Here is a 25,763-nt window from a genome sequence, read left to right as displayed (position 1 = left end):
GGGCCTTGGAACCCATTCATTTGCCTCTGCCCGTCCCTGCAGCATACCCTGCCAGTAACTAGTTTGATCCCTTGGGGCCATGTCCAGCTCCTCCCACTCCTGTCCAACCTCCTGTTCCCTAGAAGCCCCTGCCACACACTTCTGTCTACGCCTTTCAGTGTCCTGCCCAGTTTTAACTAGCAGCCCCCTCCTCTGGCGGACCCTTAGTCATGCTCCCATCGATGAGCTGACAAATCCCTGACCTCCCTGCACGAGTTGGCCTAACTTCCAGGTGCCCTTCTTTGCCTGAGTTTGCGCTCCAACCCAGACCAGACCCCATTCCTCCGTAATGGGTTTTACCCATCCACACCCTCTCCGGTTCGGACCTCGAATCCATCCCGTTGGATGAGTCTGATTAATTTCTCCCGCCCCTCCCTGGTCCTCCGTCCCCTCGCTCCGTCGCGCTTAGCCGCCGGCAGAGGCGGGCGTCGGAGGCGCGCGGCGGGTACGGGCGCGCTGGAGGCGGGGGGCTGCGGGGGCGCGCGCGCGGGCGCGCGGGCCGGGCCTGCCCCTCCGAGGCGCCGTAGCGCGGGAGGGAGGTGGCGGCGCTGTGGTCTCTCGGTCGGCGGGTCCGTGGGGTCTGCCCGGCCGCCCGGCCCCGCCCTGCCCCCCGGGGTGGCTCGGCTCCATGGCCCGCGGCGGCGGCGGGAGGCGGTCCGGGGGCCGCTGGGGCCGCTGACCGGGGAGGCGGAAGGCGGCGGGGCCGGGCCATGGGGGACGGAGCCATTCGCAGCCGCCGGAGCCCGGAATCCAGCCGGAGCCGGAGCGGCGCCGGCGCCCCCTGCTGAGCCCCGAGAGCCGGGTGAGAGGGGGTCGCGCGCGGCCCCCAGTCCGGGGCCCCGAGATTCTAGACCCGGCCCCGCGAGGGGTGCCCCGAGCGCGGCCCCGAGATCCCCGCCCAGGACCCGGTGAGAGTCTCTAGCGGCCGGACCCCGGCCTGGCGTCACCCCACCCTACCCCCATCCCTCGAGTCTCCTCGCCCCCCTCGGGCTCCTCTGCCCGCTCCCAGCCAGCCTCCCTTATTGTGCTCGCTCACCCTGGCCTCGTGGCGTGGGGAGGCGCTCCTCGCTCCCTTTCCTCGGCCCCTACCCCACATCCTCTCCTCCAAGCCCCCTCCCCGCCAGGCTCCACACCCACCCTATCTTCGCTGCCTCCAGGTCTCGGGGTGCCACGTGTTCAGGCCACTCAGCCTTACAGCCCCGCCCAAACGCACCTCGCAGCCTGGCAGCCTGACCCAGAACTCCTGCCCCGGAGGGAGGGGTGGGAGTATTTGCACGTGGGTCCGGGTGTTGTGAACTGCCCGGGAGCCCGTCTGTGTGACTCTGTAAGTCCAGGAGCAGCGGCTTTGTTTGTGAGTGCGTGACTCGTTGTGTTGCTGTTACTGTCACCCAGGCGTGTCTGTGACTCTGTATGTAGTTCTGTGTGTATCTGAGTGCAGGTGACTGTAGCTGGGACTGCGGGTGTCTGTGTGGTTGTGTGATGCTGTGTATCTGAGTGAGACTCACTCTGCTCTCTGAAGCACTGCCAGGAGTGCCCCCCAGAAGTGTTGCTGCTGTGTCGGACCCACAGTTAGAGCCATGGCCCAGGCAAGACCCTCTCCTAACATGCTGTCTCCAGGGCCCAAGCGTTCCCCTTTCTGGGAATCAGAACCAGCAGTGCTGGGCAGGCCCCAGAGAGTTCATCCCAATCCTTGAGGTCTTATGGGAGGTGTGTCTGATGCCCCACTCTGTATTTTGACCTCTTGCTCCAGAGGGAAGGGATCCCATAAACATCTTGTTCAAATTTGGGCCACCTGGATGCTGAGGGCCACTTCGCAGCCTGGTCCCAGATGGCCTGGCTTGCTTGCCACTGGAACCTGTCCAACCAAACCACTGTCCCCCATGTTCCCCAGAGGACTAAATGAAGTCTTGAGTACAAAGTGCTCTTGCATGGTAAGTACTCAGTAAATGGTCTCTCTCCCCCAGACCAGGAGTCCTGGGTTGAGGATGCTGGCCTGTGGGGCGTTTGTTCTCTGGGGCACAGAGAACACATGTGGGTCTATACGTAAACGTGTTTCCTTGTTCAGGTATGAGCCAGCGTGAACTAGAGGTCACATGTCCACGTTCTTGGGAATCCATAGGGTGTGTGTGAAGTCGGGCAATAAGGGCACGTACCTGAGTGTGAGGGTGGGTGAGGCTGTGCTTATGAGTGTCAATGAGGATGAGGAAGGAAGGCATTGTGTGAAGATGTGGTGGGAGTAGTGAGTTGCCAGGGACTGTGTGTATTTGCAGGTAGAATGTAAGTTGAAGGGTGTGAGCAGGTAAGTGTGAGGATGCGGGTCTAAGAATGTGAGCGGTGCGCAGGAGGGTGGGTGGCCTAGCCCCTCCGGCCCTGACCTCCTGGGTCTGTTTCTCTCCTACCCCTGCTCAGGCCAGCAGCCGGATGCCCGGGCCCATTGGGCGGGCCGGTGGCCGCCTGCGGGATGAGCAGACTGCTCGGGGGGACGCTGGAGCGCGTCTGCAAGGCCGTGCTCCTACTCTGCCTGTTACACTTTCTCGTGGCCGTCATCCTCTACTTTGACGTCTACGCCCAGCACTTGGCCTTCTTCAGCCGCTTCAGTGCACGAGGCCCCGCCCGTGCCCTCCACCCAGCTGCCAGCAGCAGCACCAACTGCTCTCGGCCCAACGCCACTGCCCCCAGCTCCGGGCTCCCCGAGGCTCCCAGCGCCCGGCCAGGCCCCACGGCTCCTGTCCTGCCACCCTGTCCTGACTCGCCGCCTGGTCTTGGTGAGCCTACAGGGTGGGGCTTGTCTCTAGGGGTGGGCAGGGGACTGGGGGAGTGGAGTATTGACCCACGGGGGTGCCAAGGGTCTGGGTGTGTTGTCAGAGGGCTGTTCCTGGGGTTCCCTTGCCCACCCCAGGCGGAGGGAGAGGGCTGGTGTTCCGGGGTTCTGATGAAGACCTGATTCCTGCCACCGTCCTGCCTGCAGTGGGCCGACTGCTGATTGAGTTCACCTCACCCATGCCCCTGGAGCGGGTGCAGAGGGAAAACCCAGGCGTGCTCCTGGGCGGCCGCTATACACCGCCCGACTGCACGCCAGCCCAGACGGTGGCGGTCATCATCCCCTTCCGACACCGGGAGCACCACCTACGCTACTGGCTCCACTACCTGCACCCCATCCTTAGGCGACAGCGGCTGCGCTATGGCATCTATGTCGTCAACCAGGTGTGTCTCCTGCGGCCCCCAGGCTGGCCACCAGCCACCAGGGAACCTAGGAGCACCCGTGGGTGAGGGGCCCACATGCCTGCTGGTGCAGCCACAGTGTTGGGGGCATTCGTGGCTGCTTGTCTGCCAGTGGTTGTGCGGACACGTGTACGTACATGTGGGGGCACGTGTATGTCATTGCGTGTGTAGGCAGGTTTGTATGTGCATTCAGGGGGGTGCACATGTGTTAATGGTGGTGTGCACACTGCCAGGTGTGTGCGTGGCCTCGATAGGGGGTGAGCGCCATTGTCTACCCGTGATAGGCCCCATCCATGGGGGTGGTGGCTTAGGGTATGCTGGTTATGAGATATGGAGGGCCCCGAGCAGAGGGAGAGTTAGACCTGAAAGAGGCATCAAGTCTGCCTTAGGGCCAAGTGCTGAGCACAGCTGAGATCCAGGAATTCAGCTCAGGCTCTGAGCCCTGCCACGGGCCTGGCTGGGGCTGGCTGCCGGAACCTGGAGAGGATCTGATAGAGGCCCTCCTCCCCACAGAGAATTCCCAGACCTGAACTTGGATCCCTTTAGACTCCAGGACAGTGGTGTGGGACTGGAGTTGGAGCAGCAGACAGTGGGGCCACCAAAGGGCCTGGTCCGGCCCTGGGGCGGGAAAGCGACGATTGAGATGGGTCTTGAGGGACGATCAGGCATCCGCTGGCGGAGGGACCGGAGGAGGCAAGCATTTTATGTAGAGGGACCTGGAGGCCCCAGGCCCCAACGAGAGAACTGGTCTCATGTGTTCGGGAACTGTCCACTGCGGGGTGGGGTCCAACGTGTAGGGTGAGTAACAGAGATGAGGTTGGAAGAGCTAGTGGAGGCCAAATCCAGAAGGGTCTTAGGAGGCATCTTAAACAGTTGGATTCTAGTCTGAAAGTGATGGGGCACCATTATGAGGTTTTAATGAGGGAGTAATGTGTATGTGTGCTTATTAAAAAGATTGCTCTGATTGCTTGTGGACAGTGGGATGGAAGGGGAGCCTGGAGGCAGGGGGTCCGGTTGGGAAGACGCTACGATGTTCAGGAAGGAGGTGGTGAACGTGCATACGAGTCGGGCAGGAGTCGTGCGGGTGAGGGGAGAGATGTGACACAAGTAGCAGAGAGTATGGAAAGGGAGGCCGGGACATCTCGAGGGTCTCTGTCTTGACTGTTGGCAGTGTGGATGCCTGCGCCTCTGAATGAGATGGGAACATAGGATCTAGGCCAGGTCTGGGGGAGAGTGCGACTCTGAATCCTATTTTGCATGTGATGAATTTAAGCGCCTGGGGGAAGTATAAGAGGACTGTTCAGCAGGCAGTTGGACAAATGAATCGACCTGGGAGTGAGGTCTGAGGTGGAGAGGGATCCGTGAGCCACCAGTACACAGAGGATGGTCCCTAAAACCAGCAATGTCAGCCTGCCCAGGGGGCCTGGGAGCTGAGAGGAGAAAGCCAGAACATAAGGGAATGGGTGGAGAAAGAGAGAACACACAGGCCACGCGGGTTGGCCGGAAAGGTTTGAGGAGACCCAGGAGAGCTTGGTGTCCCAGGAGCCCAGGAATAAGCGCCAAGAAGGGAGCGTGGGGCTTCCTGGTGGCGCAGTGGTTGAGAGTCTGCCTGCCGATGCCGGGGGTTATGTGTTCGTGCCCTGGTCCGGGAAGATCCCACATGCCACGGAGCGGCTGGGCCCGTGAGCCACGGCCGCTGAGCCTGCACGTCCGGAGCCTGTGCTCCGCAACGGGAGAGGCCGCAACAGTGAGAGGCCCTGCGTACCACAAAAAAAAAAAAAAAAAAAAAAAAAGAAGGGAGCGTGGCAGCTGCATGAGCGCTGCTGGGGGAGTAAGGAAGGATGTAGACCAAGAAGCGTCCAGTGGATTTAGCAACAAGGTGGGCCCAGCGAGAGCCATTTCAGGGGCCTGGTGGGGGCGGAAGCAGATTGCAGTGGGTTGCAGAAGGAATCAGATTTGACAAAATGCAAGTAGCCAATTGGAGACAACTCTCGATCAAAAAAAAAACCCCTTTGCTGAGAAGGGAAGGCAAAAGGTAGGGTGGTGGCTAGAGGGAGGGCTTTCTTTGGATGGGAGAGAAATGAGCATGTTTATGAGCCCTGTGGGAGAAACCTAGGGCTCTGGGGTGGTGAGTGAGGTTAGAAAGGAGTGCCAATGAGCCAGGAGAAAATGGACAGTTGCTCCAAGGGCTGGTGGGAAGGTTCAGGGCAAGGAGAAAAGAGAGCAGGTGGGGCTGGGCCGTTCAGGGTCCAGGGGAGCAGCTCCCACCCCCTCGGGCCCAGGCTGGCTGGTGAAGAGGAGGGGCTACTCCTCCTCTCCTTCCAGAAGGTCCCACTTGGAGACCAGGAGCCTCTCTGGCTCCAGCCTGGAGATCATGGGTTAGATCAGGGGGCTCAGGGGCCAGCCAGCTCCTTCCATGGAACCCTCCTTGCTCTGGCCAGAATTTGGAACTTGGGGCTACATGGCCAGGAGGCTGGCCTCAAGGAGACCTCGTCCCGCAGCTCATTTCTCGGGGGATCCCAGGCTCACTGTGCTTATCATTTTGTTGGGGAGACAAGTGAATTGAGCCTGGTCCCGTCCTGGTCCCAGAGGCTGCCTAGGGAGTTAGATGAGGATCTACATGAGCCAGAGGGGACAGGTGGCTGAGGCTCAGTGGCTCAGTCCTCGTGGTCCCTGCATCTTAGATGCTGGTCATTTGGGGGCATTTTTTGTTCATCTCACTCTGTGACGTGCTCAGTAGGGAAACTGTGTTCAGGGCCAGTCATCTCTAGGATCTGCACCAGCAGAGAGAAGACGCCTGGCACCAAGGACAGGGCCACGTGGCATGTTTGAAGGAATGAATGAAAGGAGAGCTCTAAATTCTAACAGTTGGAATGGACCCTGGCATAAGTGAAGCGCACAGGAGGAAATGAGTAATTATACTGGGGCGGGGAGGCTTGGTGACAGAGGCCTTTCCAGACATGAGTTTGATAAGCAGAGAAGGAGAGCATTCCAGGCAGAGGGAACTGCTAACACCGAGGCCTGGAGGCAAGAAAGAGTCTGGCATGTTCTGGGGTCGTGGAGGAATGTAGTACAGCTGGGCCTCAGCATCTGAGGGCAGTGGCCAGAGAGCAGGTGGAGTCAATTCCTGAAAGGCCTTGCAAGGCCAGGTCCAGGGTAAAGAGCTGGCCTTGATCCCTACAGTCTGAGGGCCCCAGTGGGGGCAGGTGGGGTAGTACTAGGCCCACAGGGACCACTCTGGACGGTGGTAAGGTGGCAGGTGTCTCCAAGTCTCAGGCCCAGAGCTGACCTGTCCCCTCCGCCAACCCCAGCATGGTGAGGACACCTTCAACCGGGCCAAGCTGCTCAATGTGGGTTTCCTAGAGGCGCTGAAGGAGGACGCCACCTACAACTGCTTCATCTTCAGTGACGTGGACCTGGTGCCCATGGACGACCGCAACCTGTACCGCTGTGGCGACCAGCCTCGCCACTTCGCCATTGCCATGGACAAGTTCGGCTTTCGGTGAGGGCTCCCTTCTCAGGTGGACCCTAGGCCTCCCCACCCCACTCAGGCCATCGTTCCCAGCCCCAGTGGCCCCCTAGCTGCCGGGCCTCCGTCTGGAATCCCCGGGGGCCCCTCACTGATGCCTGCCTTCCGTGCCCTAGGCTGCCCTATGCCGGCTACTTTGGAGGTGTGTCGGGCCTGAATAAATCCCAGTTCCTGAGAATCAATGGCTTCCCCAACGAGTACTGGGGTTGGGGTGGTGAGGATGACGACATCTTCAACCGGTGAGTGGGGACAGGGTGGGGAGTAGACTGGGTGCTTGAGGTTGGGGGGGTGGGCGCAGACCGGGCGGGGCTCTTCGCCCTTCCTGGCGCTTGCTCCAGCCCGGCTGTGTCCGTCCCCAGGATCTCCCTGGCTGGGATGAAGATCTCGCGCCCAGACATCCGCATAGGCCGCTACCGCATGATCAAGCACGACCGGGACAAGCATAATGAGCCCAACCCTCAAAGGTGACCCCCAGCGCCCTCGACCCCAACCGCCCCGGCCCCTTCCTCTGTAGAAGTGACGTCCCAGTGCCACTGATCCCCAGAGGTGATCCCAAGGTCCCCGACCCTTGACTTCTAGAGATGACTCCCACCACCCCGATCCCTGTTCCCCAGTCCCCAGCTCAGCCTCTCCCCATCTGGCTCTCGCCCCTGGCCTGATTCCTAGAAGTGACTGAAGTTTAAAGGCAGGGCTCAGATCGTCACTGAGTAGCTCGCATTCCTCTCGGTGCCCTCGCAGACCTCACTTGTGCCAGAACAGATAGGACGAGAGATAGCGGGCCCAGGGTACAGCTCCAGGGCCTGCGGACCTAACAGAGGTGGCCCGAGCAATGTGGGGTGGTAGTGGAAATCATTGCTGAGCCCTCTGAGATTGGAGTAGGCGGCTGGTCTCTGAGGAGGAAGCAACATTGGTGTCTGATGCTGGGTGGGAGAAGTGCCTGAGGGCATGTGAAATGTAGGGGCGGGGGCGAGAGGGTGCAGAGCAGTCAGACCCAGTCCCAGCTGGATGGCCCGTGTTAGGTTCTTTCTAGGCAGGGAGGCCGGCAGAGGCAGCACAGGGCGATCAGGGCAAGGTGCTGTCCTGGCAGAAGAGGGAGTGATGGTGGGAGGCTTCCTGGAGGAGGTGATGGTAAACTGGAGTTTGAAAAGAGTTATTCATTCTACAAATATGTGTCACACACCTACCCTAGGCACAGTGCTATATTCACCAGGCTGATGGAGGAGGCCAGTCTGGATAAAAGGAATAATATGTGTAGGAGTCTGGAATGTGAACGTCCATTGTATACGCTGAGAGTCTGAAACTCTTCAGTCTGAAGGCTGGGAGTGACAGGAGAGGAGGTCTGCTGATCCCAGGTTGGGAGTTTCACTTTTGTCCCAGAGGCACTGGCGAGTCATGGAAGGGTTTCCAGCGGGGAGGCGGCAGGACCAGATTTGGGTTTGGAAGGATCACCCTTTGAGTTTGAAGAAGGTGAAGGGCTGGCAGAGCTGCCGGGTGGAGCAGGAGGAAGCAGACTAGGCCCAAAGGAGTTGACGGAGCCCCGGGTGCATGTGGTGTGACACTGCCGTGCCCACACGGGACCAGTAGGGATGTTCTGCTCTGAAGCCAGTGTGTCAGAGTGGGGAGGGAGGCGGCAGCACTGATGGAGGGTTGATCTTTGGCAGAAGCGTGACGCACCAGGCGTCCAGGGAGCTGATGAAAAAGCAGTTCAGATAAAAACCATGGTGAGCAGGGAAAGGACGAGAGGCTGGGAGAAGAGGTGCTTTGGGGCATCTGAGGGAGAGCACTCAGTGTTGGGATGGCTCTGGAGAGCTCAGAAGGACTGGGAGGATCAAAACAGTTGGGATGAGGGTGGGAGGAGCTCTGGAAGCACATGCCAGGGGCCATGGTCCTGTTTCAGGAATAGCGTGTCTAGGTGCCATCCTCAGTTGTGATGTCTGCCTTGGGGGGGGAGTGGCATGATAGCGAGATGTTTCTGGCTTAAGGAACTCTGTGAATGCTGGTTTCATCTACCTAGTTGCTTTTGCCTCAGATCTAGGAGTTCTGGATTCTTCTTTCCCTCACCCTACATGTCCGGACCATCAGCCGGTCACATCAGTGCAACCCCCCAAACATATCTGAGCTGGTCCACTTTTCCCTTTACCTCTGCCCTAGTGAGGCCTCCATCCTCTTGCCCGGCCGGTTTTCTGTCTTCCCTCTTCTAGAGTTCATGTTCCCTGGCCCTCCCTCCCCCAAACTGGGCGAAAAATCCCTCAGTGTCTTCTCACCCACAGAATAAAAAACTGCTTCCTCTGACTTACAGAGGCCTGCCCGTACATGCTCTAACCTCCCAGCTAATCTTACTCTGGTTTTTCCCCTTGGCCCATTAAGCTCGAGCCACTTAGCTGTGCAAATTCCCATTTCCAGTGTAGGGTCAGCACGTGCTGTTACCTCTGCCTGGAATGCTCTTCCTCTGCTGTCAGCTTGATGGCCCGCACGCACCCCTTCCACGGCAGTCATCCTGGTCTCCCTCTCCTGTCTCCCTTAGCGCACTGATGTCTTCCTTGTCTGTTACTTGTCTCCCTCAGTGGAATAGACTTGCCACGAGAGGAAGGACCTTGCTGTCCTGTTCATGGCTGTGACCCTGGTGCTTAGAGCGCGCCTAGCACACGGGGACTGCTCAATAAATAGATGGTGAAGGAGTGACTAAAGGATGAGGAACAGAGAAGATGGCACAGAGATGCTGGGTGTGAGGAGTAAAGATGATGCATACAATACAGGACACGTTGCATTTGAGGTACCTGTGGGGTGCCCTGTGTCTAGGTCTGAGATGAGAGAAAGATTTGTGAGGGTGTTGTGATTCTGGACTCAAGGGGGTGAGATCTCTTTTTTGAGGGTAGTTCCAAGAGCCAAAGGGCTCCAGGCAGGTGGAGGGGGCGACGAAGAGAACCGAGTCACCCCAGGAAGAAGCCAGGATGGCGTGCCCCTTGGCCCCAGTGATCTCTGTTGGGTTTGGTGGTGAGCCCTGATCTGGACCCACTTCCATCCTATCTAGGTTTACCAAGATTCAAAACACGAAGCTGACCATGAAGCGGGACGGCATCGGGTCAGTGCGGTACCAGGTCTTGGAAGTGTCTCGGCAACCGCTCTTCACTAATATCACAGTGGACATTGGGCGGCCCCCATCATGGCCCCCTCGGGGCTGACACCAATGGACAAAGGCTACCAGTGCCAAGGATTGCCTGCCAGAGGACTGACCTACAGCCTGGCTGGTGGCTGCTCTGTGACAGATCCCCCAGGACAGAGACTGTGGGCTCTGTTTTCTGAGGGTCTTCAGTAGGCCCCCCAGCTGCACCTGGAAGTTTCAGAACTTACTTCGGGGAGCTTCTGTCCTGGGCAGACCCCTCAAGTGTGGCCCTCTCTGGGGTCAACCCTTCTTCCTGCTCCTCCCTCCCCAGTTCAGCCCACCTCACTGTCAGGGTTGGGCCAGCCCCTGCACTGCCTCGCCGAGTGGCCTGGGCCAGGTCACTCCACCTCTCTGTGCCTCAGTTTCCCCCCCTTGAGTCCCCTAGGGCCTGGAAGAGTGGGAGGTATGACTAGGGGGCAATGTCACTTCCAGGAGGAATTCTCAGACCTGGGGATCCCCCATGCTCCCAGGGGAGGGGAAACCTTTTTCACTCAACATTGTAGGGGGCAAACTCCGGTGCACCCCCTGCTGAGGAGCAGCGCCAGGAGGGGACCAGAGGGGGTGCTGTGTCGCTGCCTGGGATCTTGGGGTTGGGCTTTGCATGGGGGCGGATGGGGCTCGGATCAGTTGGGTTCCTGCCCCGCCCCCCTCAGAGAGAAGGCAGTAGCCCCAGGGCCGGCTCGTGTTTGTACATTGCACAGAAACTTGTGTGGGTGCTTTAGTAAAAAACGTGAATGGAGGAGCCCCTTTGTCTGTTTGGGGATGGGGATCTGGATCCCTAAACCCAGACCCGGTGTGTGTTATGGGACGGCCAGGGGGAACCAGGACAGCCTATCGGCCTGGCCCAGGCTGTCCTGGTTCCCCAGGCCCCTCGAAACGCAGTGGTTCGCTAGACTTCCGCCGGCTGGAAGGAGAAATGTTTACCCTGCCGCTGCCTCCCGGCCAGAAGAGACAAAGAAGTAATAAACCCATTGGGCTCAGATTTCTCCGTTCTTTCACCTGCCCTGAAGCCGAAAGGTGCTTGGAATCAGGGCGGGGTGGATGGTTCGCACTCCAAAACCACCTACCACGGCTGTGGGTTGGGCTTCGCGAGCCGGCACCGCCCTGGAATGGGCGGGGCGGGGCCTTATGGGGGCGGGGCTTGGGGTAGCGGGCCCCGTTTCCCGGGTGACGGTCGCGCGGAAGAGGCGGGGCTAGGGTCCCAGTCCCGCGGCCTGGCTCCTGGGTACCCGGCCACGGAGAGTCGGCCAGTAGAAGAGAAGGCGCCAGAGATCGGCGGCTCTGGACCGGGCAGCTCTAGTCGTAGGGACGGGCGGCAGAACGGGTGGGGCTGGGGAGAGGATGGCCCGAGCGACAGGCTGGGGGCGTGGCATGTGAGACCAGGAAGGGGTGGGGCGTGTGTGGGCGTGCCCGGCCCTGGGAGACCCGCTGTCTCCCAGTAACCCAGCTCTCCGACCTGCTGTCCGGCAGTCCGCCCGTTGTGGGGTGGCGGTGCGGGCAGGCCATGCCTGGGGACTCTCCGCCGCTGTGGGAGCTGGTGGAAGAGCACGTTCCGCTCCTGGAGCGGCCCGAAGTGAAGAGGATTCTAGGGGAGACGACGGTGGACCTGAGCCTGGAGCTGCGGGCAGAGGTGGGGCGTGGGAATGTGGGCCCCACTCCAGGCCTATCCCACGACTTGGGTGATTTCCTCACCTCCTCCGGGTCCCTGGCTCTGCCCGGTAACTTTCGAGCTCTTGTCGGATCTCACTGTCCGCCCAGCCCTCTGGCTACCAGTTTAACTCTGCACTGCCCCTCACTCCCCTAGCTCCCCTTCCTCCCCTTACTTCTCCCCCGCAGTCGCAAGGGGTCCCAGCTCTCCTTGCAGGTGGTGGTGTTACGATCACTGCTCCGAGAGGCTCGATCCTTCCAAGCCCCTGGTTCGCGCCCCACCTCTGACCTCTCCTCCCTTCTGGCACCACCGCCCCACCTAAGAGACCTCGTGCGCCAGGAACTGCGGCAGCTGCTCCAAGGTCTCCGTGGGAAGGCCATCTGTGAGGGCAGGTTGGAGCCTCAGACCTGGGGCAGGGCCCTGTCTCCAGAACTCAGATGGGCTAGCCCTGAAATTGACAAGGGGCCAGGGTCGCCTTTCCTGTGGTTCCCTGGAAGGAGCCCCTGAGTGTCCCCGTGTGCACCTTCTGCAGGGACCAGACCCAGGCTTGGGTCCAGTATAGCCCCGGGGTCCTGCGCTTTGCCTTGGAGGAGCCCAGGCGTGATTTGCCAGAGCAGGGGATATTCCGCCTGAGAGCTGGTGAGCCCAGGTATAGTGGTAGGAAAGGAGGGGTCTGTTCCCGCTTGGCAGAGACCCCAGCCAACTGGCGGGTCCCACCTGCCGGTATGGAGGAGCTCCTGGTCTGGGACTGGATTCTTCTACAGCCACTTGTTGTAGGGATCAGCACATGAGGGCAGCAGGCCCAGGAGACATGTACCAAGCCTGGAAGCTTGGTTTGATCTGGGTCTTAGAGCATGAGGAACAGACTTCCAGACAGATGAAAAGAGAAGAGCTTTGCAGGAAGCGGGAGCACTACACGCAGACATGGGTGGAAGGAAAGGCTTCATCCAGTGGTCAGTTGTTCCTCTGACCTGGAGAACAGCTGCAAGGGCTGAGCTAGAGAGGGCTGGGGACTGCACGAGATAAATGAGCAGCAGCGTGTTCATCACTGAATGGCAGCACTTATTTGTCACACATCCTTAGGAAGTGGGTGATGTCCCCATTTTGCAGATGAGGAAACTAAAGCTCAGAACAAATTATTGATTTGCCCAAGCTCACACACAGTGAAGGGTGGCAGAGCCCATTTGCAAACCCAGGCTCCAGAACTCCTCCTCTTAGTACCATCTTATGTTGCCTTTGTGAGAAAACACACAAAATTGTCTAGGAGAAATGGCATTTGTGTCCTGAAGGCCTGGGGTGAAGCAACATGGGAGAGTGATGTTGACTTCATCTGCCAGCAGCTGTCACAGGGACCTCAGCATCATCAAGGACCAACTGAACGTGTCCCACGTTGACCAGGTTGCCAGATACCTGCGGTGAGGCCCCTGAGTGTGTGCAGTGGGGGTCGAGACAAGGAGGGTGGGACGGGGGATGGATCCTAACGTACTGGGACTATGAGGAAGGAGGAGGGAGGCAGCATACCTGATGGGGAGACCCAGGAGAGTAGGGCTGAGAGGTGGAAGGGGCAGGGTGCTGGTGAGGTTGCTGCCAGGAAGTAGCCAAGTAGGGATGCCAGCAGGGGCCTTGGCCTGAGGACTTTTATCCTGGGGTGTGGGAGAGAGATGGACCACAGAAGAGTCTTTTAAACAGGGGAAGGGCTGTGATCTGGGGGAGAATGGAGGCAGGAGGACTTGCAGGCCCAATACTGTCGTGAAGAAGAGAGAATGGGGCCCCCCAGCGTGGGCGCTGGGAGGCGGGCAAGGAGAGGACACGTCCTGCCCAGGAAGAGGCCGGCGGGGCTGCAAGGCCATGCTGGGATTGCACTTGGGCAGCAGAGGGAGAGGTGGGCTGAGAAAGGAGGGCCTAGAGGGAACTCCTGGTAAGGCTGGAGGCTGGGTCTGTGTGGCGGGCTCTGCTGTGACCCGGGCCTGCAGCACTGCTGCCGGTGCCGCACTCCCCCATGTCCCAGGGCCCTCCTGGAGGAGGAGTGTCGCAAGTTGAAGAGGGAGATTGCCATCCTGCAGGTGAGCGGCAGCCCTGGGCCTCCCCACCCCCAGAGCCTTTCTGCTGAACCTAGACACACCCGTCTCTCACCTGGTGTGTGAGATCCACATACGTGTGTGTGTGTGTGTGTGTGTGTGTATGTGTGTGCAAAGATTGTGTGATTCCTCTGTCCATTTCTCCTGTATGCACACTTCCCGTACGTGTGAATCCAGATTCTGGTTGAGTCCCTAAGTCCAAGGTCGGCACTTTTAGATTAACCTGCTGGATTTGCCCCTGGTCTTTTGCCTCCTTCTCTTCCCCATGTCTGAGTTCGGGCCTGCCACTACCTTGCCAAGCTCAGCTTTTCAGGGAGGCTGGTGTTCCTCTCAGGAGTGTCCTCAGGTGGCTGGGATAAGGAGGCTGCATGGGGTGGTTCCTGGGCCCCACCATGGATATCTTGGCCTCTGCATCCTGCCCCGCCCCACCCTGCCCCTGCCGTAAGGCTGGGCACTGAGCCAGCTCTCCCTGCAGCGCCGCCTGGAAGAGGAGTATACAGGGGCCCCTTTGCCCACTGAGGCAACCCTAGAGCCCACCCTGGCAGGTGAGGACCCTGAGCAGGCCCCAGAGCACCCAGCCTCCTGTCCCTGTCCCGCTCTTGTACACACACCCTGGAATTGCCGAGTGCTGCGTCTCAGCTAGACCTCTCCTCCAGAGCTACAGGAACAGAAGGCAGCCATGCAACAGGAGCTGCAGGCACCTCTGAGGCCTTCCTGTGTCTCCCCCGGTCACAGGTAAACCAGAGCAGGTGGACAGCTGGACGGGGTGGGCTAAGCGTCAGGCCATGGCCCCCTCACAGCTACTCCCTCCTGTTCAGGCTGCGGCCCTTGGAGTCCTCCAGCCAGGGCCTCGGACCACTGCCTTGCTTCCGTGGGGCTGCTGGAGTTTGGGCCAGGCCTCTCCAGTGCCACCTGCCCTCTCCTCCTCTGGAGCGCTGCCCCAAACCTCAAGGCCTGGCCACCACCTGCCGCTGGGGACGGAAGCTTCAGTGCAGCCCCAGAAAAAGGCCAGCTTCCACTCGGATGTCCAGTGTGGCGCCCCAGGCCCCAACCTGAAGGGCTGGGCAGGAAGGAGACTTCCACTTCTGCTGGAACTCGCCCTGTCTGCTGCTGACACCTCTCAGCTGCCATGGCCCAGCCCACTTTAGGTCTAGTCTTGGATGAGCCCTCACCGGGATTCCAAGGCTGCCTGTCTGTCTGGTCCTCACCCTACCACCTCGCCTGGTCCTTGGTGTCTGGTCCTGACCATCACAGCCTCTGGCCTTTCTCTTCCCAGGCATCCCTCAAAGGCCTGGCAGGAAGAGGTCTCATCCCAGCCCTGACTCTCGTCCCCATGGGGGACCCAGACAAAGCACAGCAGCGGCTCAGAGACAGGAATAGAAATTTCATTAAAATCTATGGACTTTAAAATCCTAGTGGTGCACGGATGGGCAGGGGTGGGCGGCGCACCGTTATTGCTACAGAGGATTAGAGGCGGCTCTTCCGGGGTTGTCACTGCACAGAGGGGTACAGAGGATGGACAAACGGATACTGCAGGGCTTGGGGGAAGGAGCTCTGGCTCCAGAGAGGGGGTGGGGCACGCCGGCTGGGGCCATTTGGCACGTGAACAAGGGCAGCCCATTTTGGGAAGACTGGGCCTTTAGCCTGGCAGAGGGAGGGCAAGGGGGTGTCACGTAGGGTCCCCTTCTCCAGGGCTCTGGGCTCAAGCCTCCTGCTGAACATCACCCTACCCCTTTCCCCAGAAACGAGTTCTTTGGGCAGGCTGTTGGGTCATGGGCCTCTGCTGGCTGGCCCTACAGCCAGTGCTGGGAGGCGGCGCAGAGACCCCAGAGCAGCTGAGTGAGGTGCAGGCAGGCCTGGAAGACAGATTGGGCCCGAGGCCAAGGGCAAGGGGGTGGCAACCACAGATAATACAATTTTTACAAAAATAATTACACAGACAAACAGGGCTGGGGTTACAGCCTGACATGTAACACTGCACAGCCCCCTAGCCCCTTACCCTGCTTCCAGGTAGGAAGATCCAAACCTGCCTGGGCAGAGGCTGGGGTCTGCTCCTGGGGGCAGGAACACTGGTCAGGAGGCTGAAGGCTCAGAGAGGGGGACAGGTAGGGGGCCCACCCGGAACCTTAGCTCAGGGCAACGTGTGGGGGCATCAGAGGCCACATAATGTCCAGCTGCCTCCGGGGACCTGGCCTGAGACCCCTCCAAAGTGCTTTGGGCCCCCCAGCAACCCTCCCATCACTCACGCCCCCCAGCTGCCATCTTGGCATCCAAAGGACCTGTAAACACTAGGGACACGAGCACGAATGACCACGCTAGCAGTGGTGGCCAAGGTGACAGGAGCCGCCCTGGTCCGGGCGTGGAGGGGCAGGCGGTGACACCTGTCCACCGCCTCCCCAGTCTCTGTGGCGGGAGCACGGGGCGGGGGCGGGGCACTCCCCCGGCAGTTGTGCTCATATCCGGGAGTCCTGCAGACGGCTGGAGCCATTACTGCCCACCGTGGGGATCTGGGCCTTGTCTGGGTGCAGCGGCTGGACCTCAAGCCCGTCTTCAGGAGAGGGTGGAATGGTGCGGGCATAGCGCCCCGTTCGGTGCTCCAGGAGGGCGGGCCCCCAGTCTCTGCTTGGCTTGGTTGCATTTTTCAGACGCTGCAGGAGAGGTAGGCATGGTTGGGGGCGGGGTGGGCACGGTCATCAGAAGGGAGCCCTGAAGCCCCATACATCCACCCCCTCCTGTTTCACCTGGCTGCCCCCTGCCCCCACCCCTCACCTGGAGGAGGGTATCCCCATCTGTGCGGCAGAGCTGGTACAGGGCGTAGAGTGGAATGCAAATGACAGAGGACAGAGCCATGAGGAAGCCGATGGCCACAGCCCAGCCTGGATACTGGTAGTGGTTGTAGGTAATTGGCTGGTACTGGATCACCGTGAAGATGAGAATGAACTGCAGAGAGTGGGGGACGGGAGTGGGCGTGAGTCCTGCCCAGCCCCACCCAGGCCTCAGGCCTCCTATCTGCACCCCCTCCCTCCCTCTCCAGTTTCCCAAACTAGAAAGAGGCATTTTGGGGAGGGCGGGGGTGACGTCAACGTTTGGGTAGTGGAAGAAGCTGATGGAACCAGGGGTCCAGGGTATGATGGGCAGGTGGCCACGGTGGAAGGGGAGAGGTCTGTCTTCTGCATAATCCTGAACCAGCCAGGGAGCCACTCAGCTGCCGTGGCCCTTGGAAGTCAGTTCTGCTCAAAGACTCGCAATGGCCCTGCATTGCCTGCTGAAGCAAGGCCAAATCCCTGGCCTTTAGGGCCTTCTCCGCCTCACATCAAGACCTCGGCTTATCTTTCTGGACTTACTGTCTCAGTGTCTCTGCTACACCCAGCGTTTCCCACCCTTCTTACTGTGGAGGATCCTCTTTTGCATCTTCCTCTGTCAAACCCTATGCAAATGCCACCTCCTTCAAGAAGCCTCCACTGATTTCCAGCCTTCTCTTCCTGAAAGGGCTTTAGTGGCATTTTCCATCTACTAAGCATTTTATGGGTGTTTCCCCCAGACCTGGGAGCTCCTGGGATTGCATCAGCTCTGGGTCTCCAGTGCCCAGCACAGTGCCTGGCACAATCTCATGTGCTGATCTGAACTGACTTATGCAAGGAGGTGGGAGTAATGGGGGAGAGGAAAGGGCAAAGTCCTGCCAGTCTGTGGCTGTGGAGACAGTGACAGACAGCCTGGGGAGGCTCCAAAGGCTAGAAATCATGAGTGTCAGGCTGGGGATGCTCTCGGGAACCGCTTTGGAAAGAGATGAGGGACATGGGAAATAAAGCCTGGGGTTCCAGTAACGAAAAAACTAAAGTTAGCAGAAAGATGGGCAGGTGGCTCATGGGCCACCCAGAGGAGCCGGGGCAGTGGATGCCACTTGCCAGGAGGGCTCAGCATCCACCCTGAGCCCTCAGTTGTGTCCTGGAGCTCAGGCCCCTCCAGCCTTCTGGGTGACCAAATTCTAGAAGGCAAGACCCATATCCATTCAGGGGTGGGTGGGCCATCCTAGGACGCTGCACACAGAGGAGCTTAGAGCAAGTTTTCTGAATGGAATTAGATCCTGATCTAAGGTGTGGATAAATTCTTTAAAAAAAATTTTTTTTTAGGTTTTTGGCCACACCCCACAGCATGTGGGATCTTAGTTCCCCGACCAGGGATCAAACCCACGCCTCCTGCATTGGAAGGCAGAGTCTTAACCACTGGACCGCTGGGGAAGTCCCGATAAATTCTTTATTTGAGCTGATAGAAGGATGGAGTTTGTCAAAAAAAGACCTTTTCAGCAATATAAAGAAGTAAAGCCCCCAAAGAAAACCAACAGCTCAGAAACACGTGTCCACAGAGCCTGGCATCCTCACCTGAAGGTGACTCCAGCCTGGCTTTCTGGGCACAGAGAGGGCGCTGCCGGCTTTGACTCAATCTCGTGGAGACACTGGACCCAGGGCCCTTCCTGCCTCCTGCCCTGCCTGGGCGGTGCCCTGGGTCTCCGAGTAGGGCAGCAGCCTCCCGGGAGCCGTGGAGGATGAGCTCCCCTGGGGCAGGCCCTGGGCCAAAGCCACAACCCTCAAGGGCACGACGCTTGGCTGGCATCTACCCTCCCCTCCTCCCACCCCTTACAGGAGACTTCCGTTGCTCCTGTTTCAAAGCTGGGCCGGTGGCCAGAGCTGGTGCCTGCGCCAGGCTCGGGAAGATCCCACACACCATGTGACGGAGGCCTCAGCCCTCAGGGGCCTTTTATTCAGAAACATGAGCCAAAGTGGAAATCCGGTGCTGACCTCTGTGGCACACAGGAACTGGCATGATGGGGGCATGACTCCGGACCCTGCCCTGGCCACTTGGCTGACCCCTCCGTCACTCAGAGATGGCTCTGCCTCTTCTCTGTGGAGGGACCATTACACTAGCAAATCCCTTTTGCCCCCCATTTCTCACCCTGAGCATAAAGGAGCAAAATCAGAGGGTTTTTAGTCCATAGACCACCCCTCCTCCTGCACTTGTTTCTAGTGTAGCACGGGCCCAGCACACAGGCTCCAGATCAGACTACCTGCTTTGCATGAGGGCTCTGCCTCTTAGAAGCTGTGTAGCCTTGGATCAATTACTTAACATTTCGGTGCCTCAGTTTCCTCATCTGTAAAGTGGAGATCATAACGATACCTTGGAGAGTTGTATCACATGACTTACTATATGGTTCCCGGCCACGGTGGGAGTTCCCTCCACCATTTCAGCTCCCTGATGGGAGTTTCCCAGGTGTTGAATACTGGTGGAAACCCAGAATTCCCCCTCCCAAGCCGGCCCACTCCAGTGCCTGGAAGGCTTACGAGGGTGTCCCGGATCCTGAGCTGACATCTGACTTGTACAACCTGCTTCTGCAACATGCATTCACACCACATACCCTGAGTACTCTGAGCACCTCGGCTATCAGGGACTGGAGACAGGAGCTCAGCGAGGCTGACGACACCACTGTCAATCATGGTTCCCGAGGCTCCTCTGGGAATGCCAGGCGGGAACACCAGGGAGGGAGGGCCGGCTCTCAGCTGCTGCCAGCCTGCTTAACCCTTCCAAAGCTGGGCACTGTCTTCAAATAAACGGCCCTGTACTCCCTTCCTAAGCCAAGGCCAGGGCCTGGGTGGTTCTGAGTCTCCACACACCTGTCTGACTCTACGCAACCTTGCTCGGACCCCCAGTGGTCAGATTTGTGGGTGTGGAGCCTCCATGGGGAGCTCTGGCCAGATGGATGGGCTCTTGCTCTCCCTTTGCCGGTTCCCAAGAGAAGGACGCTTGCCACAGGGCAGCAGGGGAGGGACCACTGAGGAACTTACAAAGATGATAGCTGGAGAGACGAAGCGCCAGCAGATCTGGAAGAAGAGGGGCGGTGGGAATCCCAGCATCATCTGGATGTCCTGGAAGTAGTTGTGGTGCCCTGGAGAGAGGGAGGTCAGCAGGCCCGCAGGACAGCGTGGGCAGGCCAAGGGCCGGGACACGGGAGGCCACGTAAGCTTGGGCACTTACCGTAAATGTACATGATGGACACACACATGATGCAGGAGATGACGACCAAAGAGAAGCTGGCCGCGTAGTTGTCCATCAGCAGCAACCAGTAGATGCCTGCCTGCGGGCCAGTGGGCAGCTGAGTCCAGGGTGCCCGATGCTACGCTCCCCCCTTGTTAAGCCCCATACCCTGGCAACTCTGGCCTAGCCTTTCCCTCGGTTCTTACCTGGCTGGTGAGGGGGATGCCCAGCAGGAAGCCAGCCACAGCCACGCCCAAGGTCACATAAGTCTTTTTCTGCAGGATCCACTCATTCCCTACCTCATCCACAATGGCCGTGACCAGCGTCTCTAGGAGGCAGAACTGCAGGATACAGCCATCAGAGCAGGGGCCCGACCTCCGCCCCTGCCTCCTCCCTCCCCAAGCCACAGGCCCATGTCCTGCACCTCGTACCTGAGTGCCCAGCCCCAGCAAGATGAGCATGAAGAAGAAGAGCAGGGACCAGAGCGGGGAGATGGGTAGCAGGGTGAGGGCCTCAGGGTATGCTACGAAGGCCAGGCCAGGGCCGTGGTCTGCCACGCGCGACACGTCCACGCCCAGGTGACTGGCCATGAAGCCCAGGATGGAGAAGATGACAAAGCCGGCGTAGACGCTGGTGGCACAGTTAGTGATGGTGATGATGACGCTGTCCCTGATGGGGGGGAACCAGGCAGAGTCAGGACACGCAGCTTAGTTCCCCCTGCCCCCTTTGGGCCAAGAGACTTGGAGACAGAGAAAGTTCTAGGAACAAAGGTGCCCCCGATCTCTTTTCTGGTCTGCTCTGGGCCTCTTTAAGTGGGCCTGAGGCTCCTGAGTCCTCACAGAGCCCTGGGGCATCACCGCCTTCACCTCTCCTCTCTTCTGCCAAAGCTCTCTCCGTTCTGCAATGACTGGACCCGGACCCCGCGTTGCCAGGCTCTCAAGGCCGTGAGTGGAAGGGAGGGCCCTGGTGGGCCAGGAGGCTGCACTGGACCTGGTGGGTCTGGGGGAGCCGGGGTCAGGCTGCAGAGAGGGTAGGAACTGGGGGCAGCCCCAGGGCTGGAAGGGAGAGTCTCACCGGTAACAGTTGTTGTGGAACTTGTTGTAGGAAGCCATGGTGATGAGGCCGCCCCACGCGCAGCCCAGCGAGTAGAAGATCTGGGAGGCGGCATCCCCCCAGACCTGCGGGAGGGATGGGCCGGTGAGGAGCTGTGGTCAGAGGCTGGCACCTCCCTGCCTCTCCCCGGCCCTCTAGGTCCCCCTCCGTCCACAGCCCACCTTGGCCTCCAGGATCTTGTCCCACTGTGGGGTCAGGTAGTACATGATGCCCGTGAAGGCTCCTTCCAGGGTCACGCCACGGATGAACAGGATGGTCAGCACCACATAGGGAAATGTGGCCGTAAAGTATACCACCTGGGTGCGAGAGGGGCCCCGCTGGACTCCTCTGGGCTCTTCCTGCCCCCTCAACCACCACTGGTCCTCTGGTCCCTCTTCCCCTCCCATATCCTTTCATCACTCCCCCACCCACCCCTCCACACACAAAACCCAGGTAGGGGAGGCAGGATATCTCTGGGTGGGCACAGACCCTGCTGGGGGAGGGGTACTTACTTTCCCTGAAGACTTGACCCCTCGGATGAGGCAGAGGAAGACGACCACCCAGGAGACACCCAGGCAGCCAAGGAGCGGCAGTCGCACCTCCCCGAAGTTTCCGATGTCATCTGACAGCTTCAGCACATAGAGCCTGGAAAGGGGATACTTTGTCACTGATGGCCAGCCCCGCCACCCAGCAACAAACTCCCAAGGCCAGGGCCCAGTCTGGCAGCTCCCTCCTTTCTCACGAAGTCCCAGCAGCCAGCTGATGTGAGATGGGAGCGTCTGTGAGGCGCCAGCCCCGGCAGGCCCAGCCCCCTCTGCCTGCTTCCTCTCCTAGGACCCTCAAGGGCACCTGCAGGCCACACCCTGGTCCTGGGCCAGCCTCTTCAGCCCCTGGGTGTGAAGGTCTCCCTGTCCCTGCTCAGACCCAGCCCAGGCCCTTGCTTGTGTGTTTCTCCCTTCAGGAATGCCCTCTCCTCCAGACTAGACACACCCTATCTGGCGTCACCTCCTCCAGGAAGCCTTCTGTGATCTTTTCACTCACACTAGTCCTCCAGCTCTGATGAACAGAGGGAGGCAGTGGAGGACTGAGTAAAGATGGGGGCTCCGGAGCACGCAGGCCCAGACTTGAACCTACGTATGTGTGGCTCTTCCTGGCGCCCTGTGCCATGCCAGCTGTGCTCTTTCAATCAACTGGACGTTTATGTGCCAGGCCCTTGCTAGATGCTGGGCATATCGACCTGGATCAGGCATTGTGGGTACTGCCAGGAGGAGTGCCTCAACCCCATGGGGAGGAGCACACTGGAAGTCTTCCTGGAAGAGGTGAAGCTTGAGCCAAAGTTCGAGGGATGGGGAGGAGGTGGGTGAAGAGGAGTGGAAGTGTATGCCAGGCTGAGGGAATAGCACGCAGCAGGACAGGGGTCAGGAACCAGCACAGCCCCGCCTGGGCATGTCAGTAGCTCAGGAAGGCTGGAGGAGAAGAGGGAAGGGAATAAAGAAGGATGAAGATAGGAAGGGACCAGACCAAGAGAAGCTGCGAAGTCAAGGCTGAGAAGTTTGGATTTTATTCTGAGAACAATGAGAAGCTTCTGGAGGGTTTTTAGAAGAGCACTCTCAGGGTCTCTCCTTGGCTCAAAGCCTTGCAGCAGCTCCCATCTCTCGCCATGGAAAAACCAAAGTCCTTACGGTGGCTACAGAGCCCTACATGATCCATTACCTCCTGCCATCTCTCGGATCTCCTCTCCTCCTGCTCTTCCCCTTGCTCACTGGCTCCAGCTGCACTGGGCTCCTTGCTGTTCTTTAAATGTGCTGGGCATGCTCCCACCTTTGCACATGCTATTCCCTATTTGGAGTACCCTTTCCCCAAATCTCCACATGTCCACATGGGTGTGAGACCTGTGCAGGCACACAGGACCCCATGCTTAGAAGGGCCCTGTGCTTGGTTTAATGCCCTGCCATTGTCATCTTGAAATTCTTAATTCATTTGAACTAGGGGCCCCATCTTTTCATTTTGCAGTGGGCCCCACAAATTATGCAGCTGGGCTTGTCCACGTGGCTCCCGCCCTCTTTACTTCCTTCAGGGCTTCACTCAGGTGTCCTCTTTGCAAAGGAGCCTACTCTGGCACACCTGATTAAACCTGCCACCCTGGCCCCAGCCTGGCACACCTTACCCCCTTCTCTGCTATATTTTCCTCCACAGCACATCTCTTTCTATCACACTGTACATTCTACTATTTAGTTTGTCATCTGCCCTCTGAAGGCTGGGGTTTTTGTCTGTTTTGTTCACTGTTGTATCCCCCAGTGCTTAGCACAGTGCCTGGCACAGAGCAGTGCCCAATAAATATTTGTTGAATGCATGAATGAATGCACGTGATGGAAAATGGACTGAGAAGTATAAAGGGGAGAACCTGGAGGGGAACTGGCTTGGTTGTTGGAGTTGTCCAGGCTAGAAGTGATGAGCAAGAGACAAACTCTTGAGCCTCAGTTTCCTCATCTGTAAAATGGGCATCATAACACCAACCTAGGATAATTTGTAGAGAAATTTAGGTAAATACAGTCTCCTTTCTTTCCCTTCTTTCAGCAAGGGTCTCTCAGCGTAGCTCATAGGCTGTCCTCTAGTCTTAGCTATTTTTACTTTTTTTTTTTCCAAATCAGTTCTCAAACCTCATGACAACATGTTTAATACCTTGCGAGGGGTTGTCACTCCGGCCCCTCGTGGGACAATGTTGCCAGGCCTGGGACTTGGTGTTTGCTTGGTCAGCCTGCCTGGCTGTTAAGACTTGCAAGCACCTTGTCCTCCCTCCTCGGCCTCAAATCTTCCCCCAGGCCGCCGTACACATTGTGACCTGCAGAGGGCGGTGTCCAACACGCCCCTCTCCTGTCCAACTCCCGCCATAGCGCTGGTTCATTCAACGGGCCACGCCCTGGGCTGGAACCTTTCCAGGCTCTTAGTCCATGGGGGAGCTAAAGACAAAGGGATGGAGAGGTTCCCCCAAAGGAGAGGCTCCTGGACCCCTGCAGCTGTGCTTTCCAGTCCTTTTCCCTTCGTGGCATACAGAAAAAATATTTTGGGCCCGTAAGGGCAAATCGACAAGGTCACTCAAAGTAAGGCAGCAGGGCTGGGGACTCTGGGCTGCCCAAGCGCCACTGGACTGGCACACTATTTAGGGTGCATCGTGTTGGGAGGCTCTGCCTTCCAGAATAGCCATCGGGTCCTACTGCTACAGCCGAGAGTCGCTTTACTTTAAGCAACAGCGTTCAAAGTAAAGAAACCATTTCTTGTTCAAAAGACTTTTTAAAAACTTTGCTAATTATACCTGTTAAGCTGGTAGTGCTTTATATTATCTTTTATTGCAAGAGTCCAGCATATAATACGAGGGCTTAAAGAGTTTATAAGGCTAGCCTGGGAACTAAATAATGAACTCTACCTATCTTTTTATAGTACCATATTTAGTGTTTTGCTTTGGTTTTGGACTATGTGCTTTTGAGATCAAACAGCTAACCTTAAAAGTTTTGGAACCCCACATATTTACAAGTTGGCTCTCGCATAACATCTCTGGAATTATTCTGCATTATTTTTAAATTTCCCCAACCAGGTGGTAAATGCCTTGAGAACAGGACACCCTAATCTATTTCACTGCATCTCCAGCAGTGGCTATCACTGTGCTTACTGAGCACCCATCACTGTTCCTAGTGATTTATGTTGCATCTTTATAACAACAAGAATGATGTTGTAACCACGCCCGCTTAACGGATGAACAGCTGAGACTTAGAGAGTTTTGGTGACCTCCCAAGTCCACGCAGCTGGTAAGTGGCAGAGCCAGGATTTGAGTGAGGTCTGTGTGGCTCCGGGGCTGCCATGAAGACACCAGGAGAGGGGTGCTGGGATCCAAGTCCCACTGGGTGTCAGGTAGTCTGCTGGGGAGATGAGAGGGCATGTCCTGAGCTTAGGGCCTGCCTAGCAGGCGTTAGACCAGCACACAGAGGACTGTAAGACAAGGTTGTGAAGGGGTGGTGAAGGAGGGGAAGACTGTGGGCCAAAGGGTGAGCAAGAGGCAGACGTGGGCTCAGAAATCTGCCCTGGGAGCTTCTCTTGCTTTAGAGGAGTCACTTAATCTTTCTTTTGACTTGTTTGTTCACCTGTAAAATGGGAATATTTTATAAAACCTGCACCCACTACCTAACAGCGTTGCTGTGGGGCTCAAATGAGATTGTGCAGCTTTCCAGAGGGGCGCTGGAGAGTGTGGACCAAGAATGCCTGTAGAATATCATTGGCCTAATTCACACTAGGCACCAGGCACAGAGAGGCATGTATATCCTGACACAGCATTGCTGCCTAGTTCGTTAACCTCTGAGCATGTCTCTGAATCTGAAAAACAGGGATAATATCATGTAAGAGAATATGCCTGGCACGTAGTAGCTGCCCGAGAAATGGGGGTGCTTGCTCGCCTCACCTCCTTGCTGATGCCATCTGGGGCAGCCCTCTCAAGGGTCATTTCCCCAGGCTCTCCAGGAGGGGGCGGCAGGGAGCCATCCTTCAAGGAACGAGTACTGCCTGGGACAAGCAGCTCCTTAGGGATGCCCGGCTCCAGCCCCGGCTGAGAAGTAGAGTTGAGCTGGCCACCCTGTGGACCTCCTGACCCATGGCTAGTTTTCTTTGAGGGAAATCCCCCTCTAATTGCACTGGATAAAATCTTGTGAGCTTTGCCCTGCAGTGGACCCACCCGTCGGGGAATCCCTGGCAGACGGCCCCTGGGGTGAGAGCTTCTGGAGCATCTCTGGCGTATGGGCGGAGCACTGTGCTTCTGGGAACTTCCAGAAGGTTCACCCCCAGTCTAGATCAAATTGCCCAGTCCACACCATGCCTCAAATATAGCAGAATACCTAAATGGGCAGAGTCTGTTTCTTACTCCCTGCTCTGTCCCCACTCTGAGTGCTGTGCCTGGTACCTACTAGGAGCTCAGGAAAT

The 25,763-nt window shown here is 58.3% G+C and overlaps 3 protein-coding genes across 16 annotated transcripts in view; 2 read left to right on the top strand and 1 right to left on the bottom strand.

Moving 5' to 3' along the window:
- Window positions 1-640: 640 nt before the first annotated feature.
- Window positions 641-10,692, top strand: B4GALT2 (beta-1,4-galactosyltransferase 2). Of its 5 annotated transcripts, none has more exons than XM_029230810.1 (7): window positions 641-947; window positions 2,449-2,804; window positions 3,008-3,243; window positions 6,573-6,763; window positions 6,907-7,029; window positions 7,150-7,254; window positions 9,822-10,692. In XM_029230810.1, the coding sequence occupies exons 2-7, from the start codon at window positions 2,501-2,503 to the stop codon at window positions 9,970-9,972; spliced, it is 1,110 nt and encodes a 369-aa protein (XP_029086643.1). In that variant the 5' UTR covers window positions 641-947; window positions 2,449-2,500; the 3' UTR covers window positions 9,973-10,692. The 5 variants fall into 5 exon arrangements, 3 of the variants coding, with proteins under 3 accessions (XP_029086643.1, XP_029086641.1, XP_029086642.1); XM_029230808.1 differs by lacking the exon at window positions 641-947 and adding an exon at window positions 1,225-1,970; XR_003794644.1 differs by lacking the exon at window positions 641-947 and adding an exon at window positions 9,355-9,563 and having other exon boundaries at window positions 1,460-2,804.
- A 716-nt stretch (window positions 10,693-11,408) lies between these two features.
- CCDC24 (coiled-coil domain containing 24) lies at window positions 11,409-15,089 on the top strand. 5 transcript variants are annotated; one of them, XR_003794549.1, is made up of 9 exons: window positions 11,409-11,583; window positions 11,818-11,993; window positions 12,134-12,250; window positions 12,939-13,016; window positions 13,610-13,664; window positions 14,155-14,224; window positions 14,336-14,414; window positions 14,498-14,827; window positions 14,956-15,089. XR_003794549.1 is itself a non-coding variant. In XM_029229907.1 (8 exons), exons 1-8 carry the CDS (start codon window positions 11,458-11,460, stop codon window positions 14,733-14,735), a joined length of 936 nt encoding a protein of 311 aa, XP_029085740.1. In that variant the 5' UTR covers window positions 11,409-11,457; the 3' UTR covers window positions 14,736-15,089. The 5 variants fall into 5 exon arrangements, 4 of the variants coding, with proteins under 4 accessions (XP_029085740.1, XP_029085742.1, XP_029085738.1 ...); XM_029229907.1 differs by having other exon boundaries at window positions 12,942-13,016; window positions 14,498-15,089; XM_029229909.1 differs by having other exon boundaries at window positions 14,336-14,413; window positions 14,501-15,089.
- Window positions 15,045-25,763, bottom strand: part of SLC6A9 (solute carrier family 6 member 9) — a 32,440-nt gene continuing 21,721 nt past the window's right edge. For 4 of the 6 annotated variants that reach the window (XM_029229899.1, XM_029229900.1, XM_029229901.1 and 1 more), the window contains 9 exons: window positions 21,311-21,443; window positions 20,981-21,115; window positions 20,781-20,884; window positions 20,138-20,375; window positions 19,913-20,047; window positions 19,707-19,806; window positions 19,517-19,617; window positions 16,449-16,619; window positions 15,045-16,327 (listed from right to left, as the gene is read on the bottom strand). In XM_029229899.1, coding sequence (XP_029085732.1) covers window positions 16,133-16,327; window positions 16,449-16,619; window positions 19,517-19,617; window positions 19,707-19,806; window positions 19,913-20,047; window positions 20,138-20,375; window positions 20,781-20,884; window positions 20,981-21,115; window positions 21,311-21,443 — 1,312 coding nt within the window. In that variant the 3' untranslated portion in view covers window positions 15,045-16,132. Of the gene's footprint in view, window positions 16,328-16,448; window positions 16,620-18,420; window positions 18,579-19,516; window positions 19,618-19,706; window positions 19,807-19,912; window positions 20,048-20,137; window positions 20,376-20,780; window positions 20,885-20,980; window positions 21,116-21,310; window positions 21,444-25,763 lie in introns of those variants that run through there. The other 2 variants (XM_029229902.1, XM_029229903.1) reach the window with 2 other exon arrangements.

This window comes from Monodon monoceros, unplaced genomic scaffold (genome assembly GCF_005190385.1).
Source record: "Monodon monoceros isolate NGI ecotype Baffin Bay Population unplaced genomic scaffold, NGI_Narwhal_1 Super_Scaffold_18, whole genome shotgun sequence".
In the NCBI taxonomy this organism is placed as follows: Eukaryota; Metazoa; Chordata; class Mammalia; order Artiodactyla; family Monodontidae; genus Monodon; species Monodon monoceros.
The sequence above is the reverse complement of the archived record's forward strand: the minus strand, read 5'-3'. Positions and strand labels throughout refer to the sequence as shown.

What these genes read in the sequence shown, in the direction of transcription:
- B4GALT2 (XM_029230810.1), top strand. Translation starts at nt 2,501, where the DNA reads ATGAGCAGACTGCTCGGGGGGACGCTGGAGCGCGTCTGCAAGGCCGTG. An exon ending in GCATCTATGTCGTCAACCAG is followed by an intron (nt 3,244 to 6,572) that starts GTGTGTCTCCTG and finishes CGCCAACCCCAG; the next exon opens with CATGGTGAGGACACCTTCAA. An exon ending in AATGAGCCCAACCCTCAAAG is followed by an intron (nt 7,255 to 9,821) that starts GTGACCCCCAGC and finishes CATCCTATCTAG; the next exon opens with GTTTACCAAGATTCAAAACA.
- CCDC24 (XM_029229909.1), top strand. Translation starts at nt 11,458, where the DNA reads ATGCCTGGGGACTCTCCGCCGCTGTGGGAGCTGGTGGAAGAGCACGTT. An exon ending in GCCTGGAGCTGCGGGCAGAG is followed by an intron (nt 11,584 to 11,817) that starts GTGGGGCGTGGG and finishes CTCTCCTTGCAG; the next exon opens with GTGGTGGTGTTACGATCACT. An exon ending in CTGAGAGCTGGTGAGCCCAG is followed by an intron (nt 12,251 to 12,938) that starts GTATAGTGGTAG and finishes TTCATCTGCCAG; the next exon opens with CAGCTGTCACAGGGACCTCA.